Below are 26289 nucleotides of genomic sequence, written 5' to 3'. Positions count from 1 at the left end.
TGTAAAAAAATCAGTAGCATCTGCATTTGATTTTATGTTAATAAAATGCAGATAAATCTCAACAGACTAGAAACAATTAGGGCTTTTTTTTTCCAAATATGAATACATTGTGGAAGTACAGAAAGAACTGACAGGGATTTGTGCATGACAAATCTTTGTTAGCAAGAGTTAGGCTAGCTGTAACCCTAATAACGCGAGATTTGTAGAAGCGAGAATTGTGTGAGGCGAGTGGAAAAGAACTGTGTGAGAAGTTGTTGCGACCTTGCACTGATAAAATATGTAGACTGGCATCTTTTTAGAAGTGAGAAAAACAAGATATCAGGATGACCTATGTATAAACAAAATGCAGCTGTTGCTTATTATTGTCTGTAACAAAAGTATAAATGCTGGCTGTAATTGTTTACCTGTTGAGAGACCTGTCTAGGAAGGGGAGACCCTATGTCCTAGTGCACTCTCTCCCTGTTGTAGCTGCTAAACAGAATAAAGTATCTGACTCTGCTGCACCCAAACAAAAAAGCGAGAACTGAGTTTTTCTCTGACAACATTTTAACAAAAATGTGTGATTTTTGTTACCAAACTAAGTCCAACATTCAGATGCTATGACTCTGGAGATACCATAGTTCGAAGAATAGAAATAAGGTGGGATTTTTCTCTAATTTTTAATTTGTAGCTATTTATAAATATCCAAAAAGAAGATAAGTATGACCATACTAGGTCAGACCAGTGGTCCACCTACTCCAGTATCCTGTCTTCCAAAAGCGGCTGGTACCAGATGCTTCAGAGAGAATAAACAGAACAGTTATTCAGTGATCCATCCCCTCCAGTCCAGTCTCAGCATCTGGCAGTGAGAAGCTTAAGTACACCCAGAACATGAGGTTGCATCCTTGACCATCTTGGCATACTAGCCATTGATGGCCCTATTCTCCATGAACTTATCTAATTCTTCTGAACCCAGTTATACTTTTGAACTTCACAACATCCCCTAGCAGCAAGTTCCACAAGTTGACTGTGCGTTGTGTGAATACTTCCTCATGTTTTTTTAAACCTGATGCCTATTAATTTCATTGGGTGACCCAGATACTTGTGTTATTGGAACAGGGTAAATAACACTTCCCCTTATTCACTTTCTTCACACCATTAATGATTTTATAGACCTCTATCATTATAGACCCCCATAGTAGTTTATTTTCCTAGATGAGCAGTCCCAGTCTTAATCTCTCCTCACACAGAAGCTCTTCCATACCCCTAATAAGTTTTGCTCCCCTACTCTGTACTTTTTCCCCATCCACACACACCCATTCCCTGTCCCCTGACCACCCCAAGACCCCTGCTGCCCCATCCAACCCCTCCTCTCATTCCTGACGGCCCCTACCCGAACCCCTGCTCCATCAAACCACTCCTTCTCCCTGTCCCCTGACTGCCCCCTGCTGCCTGATCCAACCCCCCCTCCTTCTTGACTGTCCTCCAGGACGCCTACCCCTATTCAACCCCTGTTCCCCACCCCGACCCCATCCACACCCCCGCCCCTGACCACCACCCCGACTCCCCTGCCCTCTATCCAACCCCCCCACTCCCTGCCCCCTTACTGTGCTGCCTGGAGCACTGATGGCTGGCAGTGCTACAGCCAGGCCACACCGCCACCACCACGCAGCACAGAGCACCAGGTTAGGCTGGGCTCTGCAGCTGTGCTGCCCCAGGAGCTCACAGCCCCGCTGCCCAGAGCATGGTGCCGGCAGCGGAGCGAGTGAGCTGAGGCTTCGGGGAAGGGGGAACAGCAGGGGAGGGGCGAGGGTGAGCTTCCCGGGCCAGGAGCTCGGGGGCCGGCAGGGCCGGCTCCAGGCACCAGCAAGCAGGTGCTTGGGGCAGCCACTCCGGAGAGGGGCGGCAGGTCCAGCCATTCGGCGGCAATTCGGCGGAGGGTCCCGGTCTGAGCGAAGGACCTCCCGCTGAATTGGGAGGCGGCAAAAACCTCTGGCTCTGGGGGCTGGGCAGGACGGTTCTCCAGTCTGGATGTGGCCCGCAGGCCATAGTTTGCCCACCTCTGCGATAGACTAGCCAGGAAAATTTTGTGGGGATTTCTGGATATATGTGTATTGAAATATTCTGAGGTTCCTAGTCACCATTTAGCATTCAAAACCAGACCCTCTGGGAAAAGTCACAGGGTATTTTCTATGAACTCAGCCATGAAGAGTTCATTTTAAACCAAGCTTTTAAAAAAAATTATGGCCTAAACTAGCTCTAAGACAACATATAGCAATGCCTTATTGAATCCATATAGGGAAGGGCTAAAAGCTATAAGTTTGAGTCTATTGAGTTTGATTCTCATTTACACTACAGCCACTATTTGCTCCTCTGACAGTCAAAAGGGGCCTTTAAGTGACAATAAATTATATTTATGTACGTTTTAAGGCCTCTTTACACAACTAGAATGGTGTAAAGTGGCCACAGTATAAATGAGAATCAGGGCCTTTTATCTTAATGCAATTTTTTTTGTATTTAACAACATAGTAATAATTGATAAGGGAAGTAACAGAGCAAAAGCCTTAATTACCAACCATTTCTTCTAGCGCCATTAATCAGACTAAGAACAATTATTAATCAGACTCAGAGCAATTAAGTAGTGCATGTTTTTAAATTACAGAGAACTATATGTGTAGAGCAAGTGAATGCATTAGTTTAGGCTTACTACATAGAAAACAATTCAGAGGCTACAATTTGCAATGTACACCACCACTATAAATAGAAGATTCTACTTACATTTTCTTTGACATCACAAACCTTAAGAAGCAAGATCAAGTTGTTTGTTAAAGTAAAAGTAAAGTTACAGCTTATAGTCTCTGAATATTTTTGCTGTAAACTATTTTTCCATAAAGTTTAGCAGCAATCATAATTAGCACGTTAATAGTCTTCAAAATGGTGAACAAACATTTGTTAACTCACCACATCTCTGTGAAACTGCTAAGTATTATCATTGCACCTTAAAGGGGGCGGGAGAAAACAGACAACCAAGTGAAGTGACATGCCTAAACTGACACAATACTTAGATTGTAAGCTCTTTGGGGCAGGGACCATATTTGTATTCTGTGTTTGTACAATACCTACCACAATCAGGTCCTGGCCCATGTTTAGGGCTTCTAGGTGCTATAGTAATATAAATAATTAACAACAGTAAATCTGTGGCAGAGCCAGGATTAGATTTCAAGAGCTTCTGGTTTCCAGTGTCCCCACCATTACTTCTGCTCTAAAATAATTACTTGTCTCCCTACTTTCTGCTATTCTCACCCCCCTTTGTTGTTCTAACTTTTTGTTTCCGCTGCCCTCCTACTCTAAATCTGCTGCAACTTTTAAGTAGGCTTGCTGGCAGCTACACTAAATTCCTGCCCTTTTACTTTTGTATATAAAAGGAAATTAGTAGTTTAGATCATAAAACAGAAAATTTATAGTTTTTCCTCTGGGGTAAGGGAGCATTTTATATCCTTTCTGGAGTGGTCCCCTTGCACACACACACTTTAGTCACCTGATTCTTGAGGTCTCACACATTGCTGCTATAGTTCTTCTGATTGAGAAAGGCCTATTAATTAGAGCTGGGGGGAGAAATGCTTCTCCTGTCCCATGAGAATTTTTGAGATTTGGGGAAATTTTCCCATCCTGAACAGGGATGAAAAGTCAGAAACTAAATTTTTCAACAAACTGAAAATCAGATCAGGCCAATCAAAATGTTCTGATAATTTCTAAATGCTTTATTTTAACCCTTTCAAACTTTTATTATTATTTATTATAATAAATGACCTCAAAAAGAAAATCTGTTTGAAACAAAATAAAGAACTTTTCATTCTGAAAGCATGAATATGGGACATTTCAACAATTTTGATTTTCTTTCCAAAATGGGAAATTTGCTGAAGCTGACCATTTGAATAGTTTTACTTTTTATGAATTAGAATGTTCTGACACCTCCCCCAAATTGCATCAAAAATTCTCAACCAAATCTACTGTTAATAATATTCCTGAAGGAGATTTGCAGATGCCTACTCACCCCTGGGACTGCTGTTGGGTTAAATTAATCAATCTTACTCTCCTTCTCCAAGGAGTGATTTCCAACCTATGCAACTGTAACCCACTGGGTAAGCTTGAACTAAAGAATCAAGGTCTCCAAAAACAAACTCACATCCCTCTGGGGATCAGGAAAAGAGAGGGACACCTTACATACATTGACCAGTGGGTTACACAACATTCCTCCAAACCTTTACCGGTTTTGGAAGAGAAAGAGACATTGGAATAAGAATGAAAATGTACCTCTAAGCCACTGGGTCTGCCCAAATTCTTCTTTAAAACTTCAAAATAAAACTTGAATGTCACTGTAGCCACAAGTTAGTGATGCTGACATGTTTTGGATGGAATATTCATTGTGAAATGATTGAACCATCATAATAGCAGTGTTTTAATTAAAGAGGAGATGGCAATTCCATACTAATCCCCCATTTTTAGAAGTTTATCACCTTCTCAAAATTTATCAATTTTGGCTTAAAGTTTCGCAGCTTCTTTTCAGCCCATTTTTGGAGGGAACTGAGGGTCACTGGGACAGTTGGAAGATAATTCAAATAATCTGCCGTTTCAAAAACAGGATATAGGCATGCAAATTGATTTGCAGATGGAGTACAAAGATTTTGTTGAGCATCAAATTTCAAGAAATGTCAAGCTTCCTACCTGAACCAGACAACCTAGCAACTGTATAACTCTTATTTCCTTTGTGTCCTGTCTTGTGCCTCAGTGTAGTAGTGGTATTTTGTTCAATTTTATTCCGATCTCCAAAGTGCTATCAAACAGGACACCAGTGGCAGATTTTAGCCAATTTCACTCATATGCAAAATCGCACAGAACATCGTCAGAAGTTGGGTGAGAAAAATGGAGGCATGTGGGGAATTAGGCAGAACACATAAAGAGGAACATGAAAAGGGGTAGGAGAGAAGGAAAACAAGCACAAGAGATATTCTGGATAAGGAGAGGGACTATCTTTATTTTAAATACCAGACACAGTGGCCTCACAACTAACTTTAGTTAATTCCCTTCTCTACATACCCGAATTGTTGAATGACACAATACTACACTTTTATAGTAGAGCTGTAAAAATTCCTTTTGAGTAGCCATGATTTTTTTTAACTAAAAACCTAGAGGGGGAAATCATAAAAATAGAGGATTTTTTTTTTGTTTTTAAAAGTACATACAAAAACTACTTATATTTCCCAGTGACAGAAAAAGAAAAAATTCTGTGCAGAAAGAAAACATTTGTAGAAAAGATTATCTTACAGGATAATGATCAATGACAGAATACAGTGTAGTGTAGGAGCTTGTTTACTGCAGAGACCCACTCTCTCTCTCTCTTTCTCTTGCCCATTACTGTTCTTCTCTACTCTCAAAACAGATTAGCAGCTACTTCTTGCCTCTAAAAAAGTGAACAATTGGTCAGACATAGTTGAATAAAATTGTGGCTTAAACCCTCCACTGAATCCATACATCTTTTGTGAAATTCATTCACAGTTAGTTTGGTACACAGACTGTGATAAAAATGTATTCCATCATCTTCTGTTCAGAGCCCAGCAAAATATGCTGCGACAAAATGGTGTTTCAGAAAAGATGGATCAGTTCTTTTCAGTTTCCTTTTTCCTCTTCACAGCTGGATACCAGACAGGCATATTTGGCTTCTCTGTTCATAGTATCTTAATTTTGAAGGGCAATTTGTTAAATCCTAGTCCATGACTTACCCCAGTCATGACAAACCAGAAAGGAAAGTTTTACTAAAACCAGGCACAATGGGAGCCATGAAGGTAGTTATCCCTTTAGAAATACAATAATTTATCTCCAAACCATCTGAGAAACAGAATAGGAAATGCTGAAAGGTATACAAAAACGTCAGCCTAAATTAGTTATTAAAAGGGAACATACACCACCTGTGTCATGATCACTACCACTCTAATAGTACTCACATCTCAAATTATTTTGAAAGATTTAATATTTATTTGACCAACTTTTGTAGATGCTATATAAAAAGCCACCTGGGTCCAAATGAACCACCAGTTGCAAAATAAAGATTTATACATATATGTATTTCCCATGAAAATAATTCAAATGTACATCCATATAATTATGTTCCTGGAATTCATAATTTGTTTTTAAAGGGAGTTTTACATGAACTTATTTTGAGCTCTGAAAATAAGTTCAATAAAACCACATCTAAGAATGTAACCGGGGGACAGCCATTTTAGACTTGACTTTGACTAACTGGGAGGAATTGGTTGTGAAAGGCAAAACAAAAAATTGTCCCAATACAAAAGAAAGATATGAAAAATAGTAAGATGCCATTATGGCTCCATCAGGAGCTCTTTAATAGCCTGAATATCGAAAAGGAATCCTGCAAAAAGTGGAAATATGGACAAATTGGTAAAGATGAGTGAAAAAGAATAGCACATGCATGAAGGAACAAAATCAGAAAGGCTAAGGCACAAAATGAGTTACATCTAGCAAGGGACATAAAAAGGCAACAAAAAGAGATTCTACAAACACAGGAGCAAGAGAAAAACAAAGGAAAGTGTAGGACCGCTACTTAGCAGAGGAGAGTGAATAATGGACGTCATAAAGAAGGCTGAGGTGTTTAATGCCTATTTTTCTTCAGTCTTCACTAAAAATGTTCATGGTGGCCAGATACTCAACACAGTTACTATTAACAACAAGGGAGAAAGAGGTTAAGCTAAAATAGAGAAAGCAAACATTAAAGAATGTTTAGATAAGTTAGATGTATTCAAGTCGGCAGTGCCTGATGAAATTCTGGTTAGGAACTAGCTGAAGTACTCTCAGAACCATTAGAGATTATCTTCAGGAACTGATGGAGGACAGGTGAGGTCCCAGAGGACTACAGAAAGGCAAATTTAGTACCTATCTTTTAAAACGGGAACAAGGAGGATCTGGGGAATTATAGACCAGCCTGCCTAACTTCGATACCTGGAAAGATAGTGGAACAATTTGTAAGCGCATAGAGAATAGTAGGGTAATAAGTAATAGCCACCATGGATTTGTCAAGAACAAGTCATGCCAAACCAGCCTAATTTCCTTCTTTGACAGAGTTTCTAGCCTAGTGGAAGGGGGAAGCAGTTGGTGTAATATATTTTGATTTTAGTGAGGCTTTTGATATACTCTCATATGACAGTATCAGAAGAAAACTAGGGACATGGGGTCTAGATGAAATTACTATGAAGGGCATGCATAACTGGTTGAAAGACCATATTCGAAATGTAATTATCAATATTTTGCTGTCAAATGGGCGGACATATCTGGTAGGGTCGCACAGGGATCTGTCCTAGGTCTGCTACTATTCAATATTTTCATTAAAGACTTGGATAATGGAGTGGAGAATATGCTTATAATATCTGCAAATGACACCAATCTGGGGGATGGTGGTTTCAAGCACTTATGAGGAAAGGATTAGAATTCAAAAAGACCTTGACAAATTAGAGAATTGGTCTGAAATCAACATGATGAAATTGAATCAAGACAAGCAGAAAGTACTTAGAAAGGAAAAATCAAATGTACAATTACAAAATGGGGAATAACTACATAGATGGTATAACTGCTGAAAAGGATATGGGGTTTATAATAGATCACAAATTAAATGAAGTCAACAATGTGATGCAGTTGCAAAAAAGGCTAATATCATTTTGGGGTGTGTTAACTGGAGTGTCATACATAAGACACAGGAGGTAACTGTCCGGCTCTACTCGGCATTGGTGAGGCCTCAGCTGGAGTACTGGGTCCAGTTCTGGGTGCCATATTTTAAGAAAGATATGGACAAATTTGAGAAAGTCCAGAGAGGAGCAACAAAAATGATAGAAGGTTTGGAAAATCTGACCTATGAGGAAAAGGTAAAAAATACGGGGCATGTTTAGTCTTGAGAAACGAAGACTGAAGGAGGAATGGATCATAGTCTTCAAATATGTCAAGGCCTTTTATAAAGAGGGTGGTGACTGACTGTTCTCCATGTCTACTGAAGGTAGGACAAGAAGTAATCAGCTTAATCTGCAGAAAGAAAGCTTTTATGATATTAGGAAAAAACTTTCCAACTATGTGGATAGTTAAGCACTGAAATAGGCTTCCAAGCAAGGTTGTGGAATTCCTGTCACTGAAGGTTTTTAAGAACAGGTGAGAAATCAACTGTCAAGGATGGTCTAGGGCCCCACCACCCATAAACAGGGGGATTTGGGGGCCTGAGGCAAAGCAATTTTGGGGGCCCCTTCCATAAAAAAAAGTTGCAATATTATAGAATACTATATTCTCGTAGGGGCCTCTGTGGGGCCCGGGGCAAACTGCCCCACATGCGCGCCCCCCTCCCTGGGCTGCCCTGCCCATACAATTTTTTTTTAAAATATGGAGATATACCTATCTCATAGAGCTGGAAGGGACCCTGAAAGGTCATTGAATCCAGCCCCCTGCCTTCACTTGCAGGACTAAGTACTGATTTTACCGCAGATCCCTAAGTGGCACCTCAAGGATTGAAATCACAACCCTGGGTTTAACAGGCCAATGATCAAACCACTGAGCTATCCCTCCCCACATACATGTCTATGATTCTATATTTAGCTCTTCTATATAAACATTCTCCTGTAGTGTCTTAAATGAAATCAGTATTGTGCTAGTGTCTGAGAACAAGTAGAAAAACATGATCACAAATTGAGTGAAATGGAAAATGTAACCCATCAGCATGCAAAAAATGTGAAAAGTAAAATCAGATTTTTACAATTAGTTAAGCTTTATATAGCTACTGAGATAGAGAGAAAGCATTTTTTTAAATATCAGGAAATATTTCTTGTTAATTATCTCTCGTTAACAGAAAAATGTTTCACAAAATACATATCATGTTTACAGGCTGGAATCTTAAAGAACACAGGGCTATATTTTTATACGTATTTAATCATCTAAAGATCAAGACAGATACCTAGTTGGATTTTTAAAAATACCCAGATCCCCAATTCCTATTGATTTTAAAATCTAGGACTTAGTCTTCTTCGTCAAATTCCTTCTAAAAACAACGTCACATATGCTATTTGCCTTTTTGATTAATGCCAAATAAAATATTTCCCCCCCATGACGATGAATATGTTGGTGAGTGTTAAGTGAGTAGATTTTGTAAGACTAATCTAACATCTGTCATCTTTGTTCTCTATAATCTATTCAAGACCACATTCAATGAGTAATCTGTTAGCCAGGTGATTTTTTTAATTGCCTGTGCCAAACTTTAAGTACATAAAGCATTATAAAAACATATTGGCTATTTCCAATTGAAAAATCAAACGATATATACAAGAAGTTCTTGGTTCTCAGCTGCTATACCTTGGAATTGTTCCTTTATGGTACGATGCAGAGAGACAGAATAATTGTGACATCTTTCACAGTATGGACCTTCTCTGGGGATGAATCAGGGGCGTGTAGTAAAGAAGGCTGTTGTCTGTAGGATCCCTGCTTCATTTGTTACAAAAGTCAGAAGATGTGCAGTGAATGAGGCAGAGGAAGAGAAAGGACAGCCTCGTGCTATGCAGTTGAATGCTTCCCTGGAGAACTGGATTCTATCCCTACCTCTACCACAGAGTTCTAGTGTGATGCTGGGCAAGTCACTTAAACCAAAATTTACACAGTGATCACTATCTGTGTGATGCCCATTTCCTGAGTGCATGGAATAATTTTAGTTCAACAGGTTAAGTAAGTATTATGTGAACAGGGAATTTAATTTGGCAAAGACAATCTGAAAAAGTAGCCCAAATAGAAGGATTTTGATTAAGGCTTTGTACTCATATCAGCAGAGAGATTTTCATTGCATTGGCCATTATATGTGTGCATTTTCACATTAAATCAAATTAAGTTGAGATGGAAACAGAAGACCATTGTAATATGAAATCGACTGAAGGACAGAGCACTAAAATAACATCAAAGCACACCAAAATCTCTTTGGCTTGTTTGAAGGGAGAGATTGCTGCACTTTTATATCTCAGATATAACCACTGTGAAATACCATGCCATAACTAAAATAGCCAAGGTTAATAATTGCAATTATTTTGCTTAGTCCTAAGCATGGTGTCCCCTAAGTTATGTAAAAGCCATACTCCTGAGCTGGCAATAAGAGAAACAATTAGTGAGAGCTGGCCTACCTTTTCCCCTCCCCGCAGATTAATATATTAAGTAATTTTTAGGATAAAATAACTTGGTGCCCAATATAATTTAACATTACCCCTTTCAACCCCACACAATCCAACCGGATTCTAGAATTGCTCACCTAGCTAGAAGTAAGCAGAAAGACATGCCATGCCTGCCACAGGTCTAAAACAGGGTTTCAATGTTGCAATTCTCAACAGGAACGGGCTTGATATATCTGAGAACTGACTGCGTCAGAAAATAGTTCTAGTTTGGATCACTGTCACAGGTCAGTCACCTGAGCCCCTCAATGCTATGGTGAAAGGGGAACTCCAACCTGTACCAAACCATTGCTTTGAAACCCAAATCTGTCTGCAAACCATTGTGTTCTAGGAAAGGCAAGGCTCACTTTACAGAGCAAAGCCTCTTGGTACCAATGAGACTTCAGTGCCTAAGTTTCCTCTAAGATGCACAACCGCGCAGCAGCCTATTAAGCAGCAGCTTCTCCCCCTGACCCTCTACCCCACCCCAACCAAGGTGCTGCTGCAGAGAGAGAGAGCTATGGGGAGCCCTCACCCCCCCCCACCACACCCCAACCATCTGCCCCAGCCTTGAGCCCTTCATCCCCAGCCCCACCCCGGAGTCCTCACCCCCCTGCATCCCAATAATCCTGTACCCGAGACCCACCACATGGCAGAAAGTATAAAAGGCCCTGGAAGCATCTCCATTTTGCCTCTTTCCTGCTCTGGACTACGGACTTACACTAATGGGAGCATTCTAACCGAAGGAATGAGGACCTTCCAATCTTTTGGAAGCAACCAGAGACTCAACAAGCTAGCACCACCACTTGTGCTAGCTTGGCCACTGCAAGGAGAAAGTTTACTGACTTATGGAAATTTTATAGAAAAGAGGCACGCAATCACAATTACATGCTTACCATTTGGCCTAATGGAATTTTATATTTGTGTTTTGAGTTGAACTGAAGCCAACTTCACATCTGAGTTTAAGTTGTCTTTTAGAAATATTAGTGACAGCAATTTTTAAATTTTCACAAGACACACAAAGGTGCTGGTAAAACCCTCGCAGTCTATCTGAAAACATATCTGCAAGAGATTCCAAATGACATTTTAACAGAGGAAAAAGTTTATGACGTCAATGTGCAGCCAGAGGTCACACATCTACCAAAAATCACACATTTTTTTTCCTCTGACTAGTTCAACTGCAATGGTACGATATTTTTCCCCTCTTGAGTCCATTTCCTTCAAAAATTAAATGAAAGAAGTGAATCCTATAATTTAAAATGAAATAAGCTCAGCAGGTGACTAAGCTTTGTGAGGATTGATTACTGAGTATTGATTTTCCACTGGTTGTGCAAGCTGAACTCCACAAGGCCGCCTTCATATTAACCTAGAAAGCATACAAGCTATCTCAAGTTAATTTATATAAAAAGGTTTGCATTGTCAGATGATACAGAAAAGAGCACAATGCTACAGCCTCCAATTGCTTTGTTCACACAGACTTTAAATATTTGTATTGATTTTTTGACAACAAGCATCTTTTCATTTGCACGGTTTACAAGTGTTTTGTTTACCTGTTCTGTTATATTTAACTATTGTTTTGTACTGGAGATACAAAGTGGGTGAGGTAATATCTTTTACTGGACCAGCTTCTGTTGGTGAGAGAGACAGGCTTTCAGGCTACACAGAGCTCTTCTTCAGGTCCTTTAGCTCGAAAGCTTGTCTCTCTCACCAACAGAAGTTGGTCCAATAAAAGATATTACCTCACCCACCTTCTCTCTCTAATATCCTGAGACCAACATGGCTACAGCCACACTGCATAGTGTTTTATATATTACATTTCCCCTCTACGTTGGACAAAAGTTCAAGTGTTGCTCCAAGTAAAAACACTATAGTGCTCTAATACTAAACCAACCAACCATTGTAATGCCTCATTCTTCTTAAAGGTCTCTCCAAATCTTCTTGTAGAGTCTTCCACACTGTGAAGAAAATATATTTTATAAAAAACAATTTTAGAAGCGCTTACTGTGGCCTTGACGCTTCTGCCTGATCTGTCTGAAGCTTCTCTCCTCCTTCCACTTCCATTGTGCAGTAAACAATCCGATTGGGAGCTACTGACTTTAAACCTTGCACTTCCATTATAACAATCTAAGCAAGAAGAAAGGAACACAAACAATTTATATGTCAGACTTTAAAAAATGTTAAACAACACAGATATTGTGATATTAAGCTGCTACACACAGAAAAACAAATAATTCACTCAAGTCTCTATAAATAGACATGAATTTATATTTTCCCCTTATCATCATCTTTAAGTAATATATACTACAGCAATTAAGGAACAAAGAATGTAAAGTTATGCCTTGTGCTCTATTAATCTTCAGTGGGGTTCTATTTGGGTACCTGTTGAAATCTCTCATGTTAACCATAAACTAAACATTGATGTAAAGTATTTACATTTAAAATTAATGTTTACATTGAGGTCTAAATGCTAGAACAGATTACAATTTTTAAAGCAAATGCTTAAATAAGTGTTCATAAAAAAGATAATTTTTAGAGTTTTAAGGGCTGATCTAATGCACATAAAGTCAATCAATCTTTCCATTAACTTTAATGGGCATTCGATCAGGCCTTTAATAAATAAGAGGTACAAATGATATGAAGAACATATGTTACACCATAAAAGTTTTGGTAATTTGCCTGTTAAACTGATGGATAGTTTCCAAAGGGTTGCTTAATTAATTTTGGTGTCAGATGGTATGGGAAAACTCCATTTTTAGTTATATCTTCTATGAAAATTTTATTTTAATTGTTAACCATCATCCTTTGCTGTAAAAAAGTCTATATTTTTCAATTTACTAGAAAAAGTACCTAGCTATTGCTGGAGGGGGTAAAAAATGTAACATGTTGCAAACAGACAACTAAATACTAGAACGGTGTGGAGAACGGAAGTTCTGTTTTTCAAAGGATTTCAGCATCTGATTTGGAGTGAAAACAGAAAATTTTGAAATTCTGCAAAGGAAAATTATTTAAGAAAAATAATTTCATTTCAGGTCAGTTCAAATATTTTGTTTCAATTTTGACTTTTTAAACTTAGAAATATAAAATAAAACAAAATTCAAAACAAAAAAATCATTTCAAAACAAAAATCAGAAACATTTGTTTAAAAAATGTTGAAATGGGATGTTTAGACGTTGTCTAAACTTTTTTCTTTCTAAGTGAAAAATTGGATAAATTGACCCAAAGTTTCTCCAACAGTTCTACTAAATACACTCACTCAAGAAACACTTTAAAGCTGTCTTGATTTAAAAAAACATGACATATTTGTTAACATTCACTTCTCTAATATATGCATATTATAAACAAAATGCATACCCTTGATTTTTACTGTATTATGAATTGACCTGCAAAATTCTAATATAGTTGGAAAACTATGTTATCGTAGTTATTTTTCAATATTAGCTAATCTTTACAGAAAGTATAGTGGTTGTCCCAATAATGTGAGACTCTGACCAATTATGGATACCAGACACTAGCGCATTATGATGAGAGGAAATATGTTCTTGCAACTAAAGCACTGGGAGTCAAGGGACTTGGGTTCTTATTCATAGCTGCACCACATATTTCTTCTGTGGCTTTGAGCTTTTCTCTGTGCTCCAGTTTACCTCTTTACAGCTCTGTAGCACAAAGATAATAGCCCAGATTTTCTGTTGTGCTCAGGAAGAGATCAGTGCAGCAGAAAAGAGACAGACAGACGTTTTCTTCATCTGTCCCCTCAGTCAACATGCTGGGTAATAGAAACTGCAGGGGGACTCTGGAACACACTGCAACAGCAGCGAGTCGGAGCCTTGCCCCCCTCACCCACTTGCAAGTTGAGGGAGGATCACTGGCAACAGCCCAGGAGTGGGGTGCTATTGCTTGGGATCAGAAGCCTGGAGGAGGCTGTGGGCCATGTGACGGCTGCTAAGACTGGCCTCCAACTGGCTCCAACTGCCTCATGAGAGCCATGCAGCACTGGCTACTACTGTGCCAGATCCCCTCTCCGCTCATGGGAGAGCTAAAAGCCTGGTGGCCTCAAGCTCTAGAGGCAGGGCTGTGCAGGGGGATAATGACTACCTTGCAGACTTGTGTCACAGAATTTTGAGATCCCATATGAGCAGAGAGGTTGCATGTGCGGGCAGAAAAAAGTGAAATCTATTAAAGGACAAGGAAATAATTCAGGGAAAAATACAGTTGGAGGTTGCAGCTAAACAAGTGGCTGGACATTTTTGAGTTTACCAGTGCCAGACCTATGACTATCCCCACCTAGATGTAGTCCCTAAAAAAGCTGAAGGAGAGTACAGGATTATTCACCATTTATTTTACCCACAGGTGATATGGTGCTTTTGTCTTTCATCACTTTTAAATCCCTTATCACCTGTGGATGAACACCTTTCACAAAACAATAATTCCATCTCATCTCTCAGTCCTCATCCTCAGAGGAAACCTGCACAACACCTTCAAAAGGCAAACCTGGGAGCTTAAAATCATAACTTTGCTAGACAGTATAAATCATGGTCTTAATAAAGACACTGGATTTATGGCTCATTATAGCAATTTGTAACCCACTAACCGCCCCCACCCTTTCTTGTCCTATGACTGCAGATGTGTTAACAGGTCACTTCACATTGAACAGTTTCTTACAATGTGGGTTGACTACTTATGCTAAACAATCTATTCCACCTTGTATTTAGCTGTGACACTCTGACTAACTTTCCCAGACCTAAGAAGAGCTCTGTGTAGCCTGAAAGCTTGTTTCTTTCATCAATAGAAATTGGTCCAATTAAAAAAAAAAGACATTGCCTCACCTACCTTGTCTCTCTAACATCTGTACTTTGGCTTTTTTATTTCTACTCACTTACAAAAATCCACCTTTAAAGATAAGGTTGGGGGAGGAGGGGAATGCAAGGGATTTAATAGCTAATGATAACATGTACCATAAAGCCTCCAATACCTTGATACAACAGCATGCATTGTGAAATGGCTAAAGCCAAGATAATACCACATTGGGGTGACAGGTACTGGGCTACACAGAGCATTTTTTTTTAAACTGAGAAGTACCACCAATACCTACAGAGCTTTGTAAAGAATAACAATTACATCATTGCTTTATGAATTACTCTCTTTGTCATTTGTGATCTCCATGCTCATTAAATTATTTCATAATCGCTAGTTGAGGCATTGAAACATTATGGTACCTAATAATACCTATACTTCCTTTTCTCGTGCCAAATGAATAGCTCTGTTGAATGCAACTATTGTGATGCAATCTACATTGATGTGGTTTTGTTTTCTTCTTCAGTTTCCATTTTAATTAGAAGGTACATTCGTCTCTGATATCAATTCTGGATGCTCGGAACAGAAAACAAGAAGGTCAAGACAACTCCTGGTGAAAGGAAATCATCATATTCTCATTAGGTGATAAACAGCTTTCTAGGTGCTATTTGTTTGTATTGTATTCCTTTCCTATATCTGTTTAGTAGCCAAAATAGACAAGATATGAAAAAGGCACCTTCTGCCACTATTTTTATCATTTTTGTTACAAGTTGCTGTAAAAAGGCCCTCTTATAACAATTCCAACTTGTGAAATAATCACTCTATTTCATAAAATGATGATACCACCTGCATAGAAAATGTCTATACAACGAAAAATTGCTTGCTTATAAATACTAAACTCTGGAATGAAACATTATTATAATCCAAGTCAGAAATGAATGCTTGACTGAACATTGATTTTAACACAGTCAACCCAGATTGCTTATGATGCTCAGTTGCAGTAACTTTGAATAGATGTATGCATATTCTCAGAGGGAAAATAGGTTTCCTAAACTGTACAGTACATTTGCTTCAATGATTAATCTAGGCCATTTAAACCCCTCCCCCCACCCCACTGCTGTTAGTGTCTATTTTTGAAGGGCAGAAAGAATGTGGAAAGCATCGAGTCTCTTAGAAAGTAGAAAAATGTCTGTTGGCATGAGAAGTGGTCGGTATCTCAGCAACACAACCCTTTCTTCTACAAAGAAAAATAACAACGGTAGTTCAGAATTATGCTGTTTACCTGCTATTGTGACGTGGAATAACTAAGATTACTGTCCACGAAAGAGATTAGAGGGAAAGTACTCATTTTACATTTTGTTTGTTTACTTTGTGAATCTGTCAGCATTCTATGTGTAGCCTATTGCACTACAGTAACTTTCCACCGTGTGAGTCTTTCAAACAGACACAGAGAAAGCACTAACATTTTAAAAGTAGGAAAATGTGCCTGTAAAATGATAGAAACTGGCAGTATGATGAAAAGGCATATGTAAGTACCTGAAACTACTTTTAGCTTTTTAAAAATGGAGTGCATTTCAGAGCTGAAAGTGTCCCTTTAAGGAAGCCATTGTACTTAAAGTTACTAGCTATTTACATTTTATCCTGTGGAAAAATCTCATTGTGATGACCAAATTATATCTGGAATCTTGACTGTGTAGAGAGCATGGTTTGCAATAATCTACATATCAAATTTTGGCTACATTCCTTTATTATTTCCCCATTCCTTAGCCTCAGTTTGTACCCCTTTGTCAGTTTCAGTAGCAACCCCTTCTCATTTCTATCCTTGTAGACAGTGCTGGTTCCCAATATCTTCCACACTGTTGAAATCAAGATATAGGGCCAGTTTATTACCCGCTTCCTAGATTTATTCTTTAAATAGCATTAATAGATTTCCTCTGTTCTTTTTGTCTTTCATAATTCTCATATAGCTGTTCAGTGTATCTGACAAAGATTCCCTAATTTAACCACATCCTGAAGAAGTATGTACTGGATATTTTAACGTCCTCAATTTGCCAGCATTCAGATGTTATAAACTGCATACTGAAGTACTAGTATAATCCTGCTTTTCCTTCAGGGATACCACTTCATACGTTAGAGAGTGGGACAGTTTTTGTCCATCTCCTGCTTTGTGTATACACTATGCTTCACTTCAAAAAATCTATGATGTCAGCTGCAACTTAGTTTCCCCCCACCCACTTTTTTTTCTTTGAGATTTAGCTTTAAGTGATAGGATGTGCATGTATCGATCTCAGGCAAGAATCTGGCTTTCAGATTTTTAACACTCAGCATTTAAAATATAAGTGTCCCATGCTAAAAAAATGCTACCTGTAAAATAACAGATCAGAAAACTAATCTACTTTTTGACTTGTCAAAAAATGAACTGTAGCCTCTTGACCTCTAAAGAGCCTGTCAGTGACAGAAAAGGCTACAAGAGCTTTGTAAATTCACTAAAACAAGATGGATAAAACAAGCTGTGCCACCAAACTTCTCGTTGTTTAAGCTGCATAAGTTTCTAGTGGAAAAACTATATTCACCCCAAATAGAACATTTACAAGAAAATCTGATTTCTTCTTCTTCATGTCATCCCTGAGCATCTTTTAGATTCATTAGCTTTCATGATTCTTCTGATTTTTAGTTTTATTGGCTGTTGTGATTCTTCTGATCTCAATATATTTCCTTACCAAATATCATGTCACTCATGGTGTGAAATGTGTCCATCTTTAGAAATCTAAAGCAAGTTGCAGAAAGCCTTTTTTTGACATTTCCATTAAACTCTCAACATCCACTTGGTAAAAAGCAATCTCCTTTTATAAAATAGGACATTTTCTGTCTGCCATGCACTGTAGGAGCTACACAACCAATATTTGCTATGGAGACTTATGGCACTATTTTCAGGCTTTGCATTCACTCTCTTCAGGGTTTGGTGAAAACAAGGGAGGTATGTATTGTTTTATATAGCGGCTAATTCATTTCATGTACTTTACCACTAGAGTACCTGTCTAGCTGATGAACTGCTGCTGTTTTGATGCATGGAATGAAGGACTATTGTTGTTCTTTTAAAAAAAAAGTTAGCTTTTTACATATGAATATTGCACATAGAGGAGAAGCCCTATTCTTTTTCTTCTTTTCCAAGTAATTAAGGATTTAAATTGCTCTTAAAAACTCTCCCATTACAAGAATGCTAGACATGTTTTTGTATTGATACACGTATCAATCAGAATCTTCCTATCATTTTGCATCTTATTAAAAATAAATCAAATGAAAGAAACTTCAGAGGTTACCTCCTGCATCAAACAATCTCAAATAAATTATTACTATCAGTTCAAGTACAGTATCAATGTGATCAGTATGCATTTGCATTTTACTTTATGGCTCAATAATGGCAAAGAAAATGGTCATAGCATTTTTCCTTAATTGTGAGAGTTCCGAATTAGCATATAAAAGTCTTAAAAAAAATTAAGAGAAAACTGTTACTAGTGGTCCACTAATCACTGTGCTCTGAAGTCCAGTGTATAAATTAAATTCCTTAATGACTTCAGAACTCACAGTTTAGGTGGCACACAGTACAGGAGACAATATTATTTAAAACATTTAGTCAGTGTAGATTGAAGCATTTATTCAAAAGTTCATTTCTAACCATAAATTGGTTTACTAATGCCACCAAGCCACGCCAAGTATATGTAATAGGTGCAGCAGAGAATTGCTGAAGATTTTAGCTTAGGATTTGGAAGCACTGTAACTGTTGACTTCTAGAAGCCACAGTAATAAATAGGAACAACAACTGTGGCCTGGTCGAAAAATTTCAAAGAAAAATTTCCCCAAAACAGGGTTTCATCAAAACCAAGTTTTTTCTCTGGTACAGATCAACTTCAGTGGAATTTTCCATAAAGAATATAAATGTGCTTCAGTTGTAAAAGTCAACCTGACATGAGAAACATTTAGTTTCAGAATTTCTCCCTCTGCCTGAGCCACTGCAATGCATCATGGGAATTATAGTGCCGCGTCCCTCCTGTTTCTATTCTCCAAACGGTCCCAGTTTCCTGGCCAGACTTCACCTCCCAGGAAGCACTGCAGTCTCTCACTGTAGTTGAGCAGCTGCAGTGCTTAACAGAAATTGTAGATTCTGAAACAAACCAAGAGGAAAGAGGAAACTTCAGCTCCCTCAGGGCACCACAGTTGCTCACGCACAGAGAGAGAGGGAAAACATTTACCTTCAATCAAAAATGTGAAAGTGGATCATTTCAGCATTCCCAAATGCTAATTTTTTATTCCACAAAAAGTTTTGCTATTTTGACTTTGCTTCCTGAATTAAGATAAAATCAAAATGGCAAAATACTGCAATTTCCCACAGGACAGAAGTTCTGTTTTTCAATCAGCTCTGGTAAAGAGCAGTTCCTTAAAGAATCACAATCAGTCCCAGTTCACAGACCCAAAATTTAAACCCACCTAAAAATGCAAGATAAAGTTTTCAAACAGCTTTAAAAAAAAATGACATTTTCAAAGGTGCTGAGCACCTACATCTCCAATTTTCATCAGCATCTTTGAAAACTATTTAGGAACTGAATTTGAAACATTATGTTTGAACATTTTGGATATTTTACACATTTCATCCTTTGTGGAAAAGCGTGAGTCCCCCTAAATGAAGGCTATTCATAATGCAAAATAAAATCCCAGCTACTTACAGTAGTAGCCAATTAACAATGAATCCAAGATGCTCGGAATGTTTGTGATTACAGGTGTACATACGTGACTTGGGAAATCTTTTTAGCCCAAGCAGCCAAATTATAAACAACTAAAAACAAGGGGCTGTAATGGGAGGTGTTAGGCAACCTTAATATAAGAATCACTTACCAGCTCCCCCAATAACAACATTGAAAGCTTTTTATTTAAAGACACATTGCTTAGAAAAGAACACTTGTTTAAGAAGTATATGCATACTTCTAAGTTTATTTTAAGCTAGTTAAAAAAATTAAAACAATAATATAATCCAAGTTGCACTTTCATCCATCCGTGTAACTATTCTCAAATGTGCAGTATGTGCTCTAAATGCAGCACATGTAAAGGTGTCAAATACAAACTCCAGTCTTTCTTTTTACATATGCTGTTATCACAAGGAGAGGCTGGTATTCCCTGGTATACGGTTTGCATTAATAGACAAACCCTGATCCTGAAATCTTATGTCCACATGCTCTCCTACTACAGTATTTTGGATTTAAGGCCTTCGATTCTTCCTGAATATTCTCAAAAAGATAGCTGTTTTCTTGAGGAAAATACAGGAGATTTCAAAAACTGTCTTTCCTGCTACTATTAATAATGAGCATGGAAGATGTAAATTGCACGTTTATTTATATTACTGCTCAGTAAAATGGATAATTTGTTTGTGAACTTCTACAGCTTTGAGTCCATGGCAGATGACAAACTATGTGTTAATAGTCGCAGAGGTAGAGTTAAGGCAAAAATAATTAAATTAAGGAAAAGAGAAAGAAAAAACAAAAGCAGACTTCTGATTTGCCTCTTTCTAGTTTTGCCCACAAGGGAAATCAAACTAAAATAAATATGATAATACTTTCCCACATCATAAGAGAGATTCTTACCCTTAACCTCTGGAGAAGATATACAGGTGAGCTGAAACAATGGAGGATAGGAAGTGAAAGCCAAAATGGACTGATGGATTAAAAAGAATTCCAGAGTTGATCAGACAACCTTCACTTTCATTCCTAATTATGGCCAACAGTATACAAGGAGAGAGAGAGTGTGATGTTTTGTAACTTTTATACTAAAATGTTCCCAATTAATATTATGTTGTTAAAAATAAGGGTGAAATAACCTAACTTAGCATTGAGGTTCACACCTCTAGGTTGGTTACAGAAAAATTTATTTAATAGAGGACCACCAGGCAATACTTTGAATGATGCAACCAAACTTTATTTTAAAAAATGGTTAGTTAAACAGGCATTCAATTATTACTTACACAAATGCTACTATTATACAGTAGAACCTTAGTTACTGACACCTTGGGAATGGACATTGTTCATAACTCTGAACAAGACGTTATGGGATGCTCCTCAGGGCAGACTGCTCAGAGTGGGGTCTCTCAGCTCTGCTTGCGATATTAGCATCTTCATTTTCTACCTGTAAGTGGCTGCCTGGCGAGTGGGTGTGGGGACAGGCAGCTGGTTCTAGCCCCCTGGCTGCAAGGGTGATGAGTGAGGTACCCTGGGGCTGTAGCCCTTTAAAACTGAGCTATTCCTCCAGAGCACAGCATGGAGGCAGGAGCTTGGGCCAGGACAGGTTCCAGCAGGAGCTCGGGAAGTTTCTTTCCTGGCTCTTACTGAGCATCCAAGCTTGTCCCCCTCCCTCCGGGGAAGGAGGGGAAGGAACTGCACTCATAGATTACAGGGAAGCAGAGAAGACCCCAGCGCTGCTCCTGCTCTCCCTGCTCAGAAGCTCACAGCTGTGCCTGTGAAACTAAGTCAGCATCTTCACCTCCTACTTGTAAGTGGCTGTGCTCCCCACCCCCCGTGTGGCGAGTAGGAGGTGGGGACAGGCAGCCCAGATGTGCCTACCTTTAAAATGCAATACAGGCATAATACAATATTCACTATTTTTTTTTGGTCTCCACTGCTGCCTGATTGCTTACTTCTGGTTCCACATGGTGTCCGGTTGACCGGTCAGTCCGTAAATCTGGTGTTCATATCTTTGAGGTTCTACTATACTCACATTCAATGACAAAATGGTATATCAATGTGGGGGTGGGGGTGGGAAATCAGTCCACTGATAACAGAGGAAGTACAGACTTATAACACTAGAACCTAATGGTACCCTTCGGATGTTAACCCTTCGGGCTCTCTCTCACAATTTAGCAAAACTACACCTTCTATGCTCCATTATAATCCTAATTAACATTATGTTAGCCTCTATCATAATTATATTTCCTCCACCTTCTTGTTGTCTTTTCACATGACTTAATTTAACATCTGCACCAATGTCCCCCCTACTATCAATATAGATAGCATTTTAGTAAAACATTTACAATTCTCAAAAACATCCATTGAAAACTGTGCTCAAACCAGTTATAACCAAAACATAATGGTAACATAACCCTACATCATGTCGTTGCTGATTCTTACTTTCCCATAATTTATCTCCAAGTTATCTTTGACTTTTTTCACACTAGGAACTTAAGTTTCCCATACTCCTCTACATTTAGGCTAATTTAGGCCCAAAACCTTATGTTTACTTATTTCTTAACCAAAGCCATGCTATAGGCTACAGCTCACCTGACAATATTGTGATCCTGAATCCTGCTCTTAGTTTAAAGGGGAAAATGTACATGTTTGCACATAAACCCTAATTATCAAAAATTAAATTATGGTCTAGCTATTTAACATGAGTCTGAAATTCTAAATATAACTACAAAAATGGGGAAGGACTAATCATAAGAAGGTAGTAAGAAATAATATTCTAGAATCATTTAAATAATCAACAAATGTTATGTGATATATTCACTTACCTCTAACGTGAATGATAGCACCACATCTGACTTTGACAGCTGAATTTCATTTTCATCTCCTATGTCCAAGAAAGCAGAATTCTGTGATCGCTTTAACTTCTGCAATTTAAATTCTGGGCCACCTTTAGACACTGGAAGACTTTCCAAATTTGCCATTAGCAAATTCACTGAAGACCGCAACTCTTCTATAAACATGTTCTCCATTTCTTTCGCTACAAACTTTGGAAATTTTCTTTCCTTGAAAATATTTTTAAAATTCAGAATGTCATTAATTATGTCATATTATAAATTTTGTTTAACTTACTAATCAATGGGCTATGTGCTTGCAGCCAGAGATAGATAGTTAAAATATAAATCTGATCTTTAATGATTATCTAGGATTACATGTTACAAATACTTGGCTTTGGAAATCTATCCTAAATACATTGCTGTCTTTAGCCAGAAACAATGTGAATTGAATTGAGGAATTCCATCAAATACTTCAAACAGATTAAACCAAATTGCAACTTCTTGAGTACTTACAGAGAAAAAGAGATTAAAGGGCATCTTTCAAAGGCGGCAGGGCCAAATAATTCATTCTACCTTAATTTCAAAATGTGAGTACGTGCATGCATCTTACACAGTCTCTCTGCTCTACTTGTATGTTCATCAACTTACTGTATCCCTTTAATGTTCACTGTTAATACACCTCTACCTTGATATAACGCTGCCCTCGGGAGCCAAAAAATCTTACCGCGTTATAGGTGAAACCGCGTTATATCGAACTTGATTTGATGCGCCGGAGCACTGCTTTACCACGTTATATCCGAATTCGTGTTCTATCGGATGGCGTTATATCGGGGTAGAGGTGTATCTGACAAGCTGACACAAAATTCCATTGTCCAGTAGTAATTTTGCTATTAAAAACTCTTCATATCTGGACACAGAAAGCTTAAAAAAAAGTAAAATCAAACTGTACTCTTATATTTTTAAATCATTATTTTAGATGACAATGCTAATTATGCTAGAGAAAGACTTGTTTTAAAATGGAACTTTTAGGGTAGCTAAGAGCTAACTTTCACTCTCAGTAGGCGTTAAACAGACAATAGTGTGTAAGCTCTGCCAACCTGCACTGTAAAAAAACAAAACAAAACAAAACAAAAAAACCTACCTATGGTCAATGAGTAATATAAAAGCATTGTGTGATCAGTGGACAAAGAGAAACAATACAGCTTTCTATTAACCACATATGTGAAGCATGAGGAATAGTACGCCCAACTTTTTGCTGGAAAAAACAGACATCTCTCTGTTGAACTACAGAAAATTCCCCACTGCCCGTTTCTAGTAAGGAGGCTGAAAAAAATGGCCATTTAAAATCTTTACAATTGCTTTTTGCTACACATACCGTGTACAAGGAACAACAGGAACACACAGCAGTTAAATGACAGATTTCAGTCACAAATCTCAAAACCTTTAAAAAAATGCAAGTAAGCATTTTGAGTACTGTTTTATAGATGAGACACATATAGCTTAAGTGACATTCCCAAGGACACTCATTCAGTCAATTGCATCACTGAGTATAACTCTAAGGACTCTTGATGCATGGTCTGATGAGCAGGCGTATGCCAGGTAAAGGAAATACCATTCTAATTTAATTAAGTAACATTTTAAAATTTTTAAGATTTGAATGGTTCAAGGGCAACCACCAGAAGGCAAGCCAATTACAATCAGAAATATTTTATACAAGTCTAACAGTCAAAGGCAGTACACAAAACAGATTTTAAAAAAAAATCTTGCTTTGTGACAGCAATAAAATTGTAAGAAGTTAAAACTCAGAGTGATTTTAAGCAAAGCCCTTCCCAATGCTTTTCAAATTATAGATTACAAAGTTACATTTAAAAATGTCTTACTAGGATAACAAATAATATTCTGACTGTATGTGGGAGGTTTTAGAATGTTAAAGATAGAACATTAGTCAATTGTGTTAAATGATCTTTCCTCTTACTTTCCTCAATTATTTTCAGTAAAGGTGATCTCCAAAAGTCTAACGCAGCACTAACTCTCACTAGCAGCAAAAATAGTGGTGGCAACAATAGTGCCTATATTTCAAATCAAGTCACATTTGTAAATTTGCATTGTGCAATAAGCTTCTACTCTGGATTAATCATTTTCTGCACTCAAAAAGGAGCCCTCTATTAACCACTTGCACCTGTCTGACGAAAGTATAGTCTAGCATCTTCAGTATATAGGCTATGTTTTTTTCATAATACATTTCAAGAGAAGTCAAGTTGTGACAAATTGTGATATCCGATATTTATTACAGATATTTTAGAGCAATAAGGTTTCTATCCTTTTCCCCCCGCTCAATTATATTTCAAACTCAAGGTAGGGGATGTAGTCTGGTGAAGTTGATTTATGAAGCCCAAATCTTCTCAGAGATAATGCCTCCCACAAGGCTGTAATCATCAGGGCTATGATTAGGATTAGTGCAACATAATGGAACAAGCCCATGTTACAGGATGAGAAGTGGATCACTCAATAAAGTACCCTGTTCTGTTTACTCCCTCTGAAGCATCTGGCGCTGGTCTCTGTTGGTCTGACCCAGTACGGCCATTCTTATGGTCTTAAGCCATCCACTTTTGATAACAGACTGGAAGGTCCTGCAACCTGGAAAAGAAGCTGAGGGAAAAATGGATTCCCTAGAAGATATACTGATGAATCCTGAAAGAAAAGGTTGAAAAGGCTAGAAGGAGAAGTAGGAGATAGTTCAGGCTGAGACACTTGAAACCTGGGTGGTTTGAGTGCTGATAGGCTGTTGAATCAGACAAGGAAGTCAGATTCCAGGGTCTCGGGGACAAGAGGGACGGTGGAGAAGGCTAGTCTGTCTGCTGCATGTAAGAAACATGATCTATCAGGTTAGGGAAGCAGGAGCGCCACCAGCTTTTTTGCCGCCCTAGGCGGCGGAAGGTCCCGCCCCCAAAATGCCGCCCCCGACAGAGGTGGCGGAAGGTCCGGCCATGGTCGCTGCCCCCCAAATGTTAGTGCCCTAGGCAACCGCCTAGGTCGCCTAATGGGTCGCGCCGGCCCTGTAGGGAAGTCAAAATCAGTCAGACATGATGCTGGCCACATCAGTCCCTTGTGTACCATTGGCTATGAAACTGACAAGCCTTAACCATGTTATCGGCTTGGGGGAACTTTGTTATAAAGAGGATGGTGATCAATTGTTCTCCGTGTCCAATGAAGGCAGGACAACAAGTAATGGGCTTAATCTGCAGCAAGGGAGAATTAGGTTAGATATTAGGAAAAACTTTCTAACTATGTAGTTAAGCTCTGGAATAGGCTTCCAAGAGAGGCTGTGAAATCCCCATCCTTGGAAGTTTTTAAGAACAAGTTAGACAAACACCTGTCGGGGTGGTCTAGGTTTACTTAGTCCTGCCTCAGCACAGGGACCTGGACTCGATGACCTCTCAATGTCCCTTCCAGCCCCATCGTTGTAGGATTACTAACATGGTATTGATTCTGCTCCTTAACAGGATGAGCACAACAACCCCAGTCAAGTTTCCATGAAGAATGTTCATAGAAAATAAATTTAAAGAAGCCTTGCAAACGATTACTAAAAGAAACTGAGCGTGTGCCCTCTTTTGCTTCTTTATGATGTACAAAGAAAGCCCAAAAATTGTTTGTTATTTGCTTTCTTTATTTTTTTGTAAACATAGAAAAGTAAAGAATATAATATTTGGTCCTCCTTGTTCTTGC

At 38.4% G+C, this 26289-nt stretch overlaps 1 protein-coding gene across 13 annotated transcripts in view; it reads right to left on the bottom strand.

Moving 5' to 3' along the window:
- CADPS2 (calcium dependent secretion activator 2) overlaps window positions 1–26289 on the bottom strand; it is a 548645-nt gene that overhangs the window by 304688 nt on the left and 217668 nt on the right. For all 13 annotated transcript variants that reach the window (XM_045031264.1, XM_045031306.1, XM_045031338.1 and 10 more), the window contains exons 5-6: window positions 22555–22791; window positions 12214–12335 (exon numbers count right to left, since the gene is read on the bottom strand). In XM_045031264.1, the coding sequence (XP_044887199.1) occupies window positions 12214–12335; window positions 22555–22791 (359 nt within the window). The remainder of the gene's footprint in view (window positions 1–12213; window positions 12336–22554; window positions 22792–26289) is intronic.

This window comes from Mauremys mutica, chromosome 1, assembly GCF_020497125.1.
Source record: "Mauremys mutica isolate MM-2020 ecotype Southern chromosome 1, ASM2049712v1, whole genome shotgun sequence".
Lineage (NCBI taxonomy): Eukaryota > Metazoa > Chordata > Testudines > Geoemydidae > Mauremys > Mauremys mutica.
The sequence above is the reverse complement of the archived record's forward strand: the minus strand, read 5'-3'. Positions and strand labels throughout refer to the sequence as shown.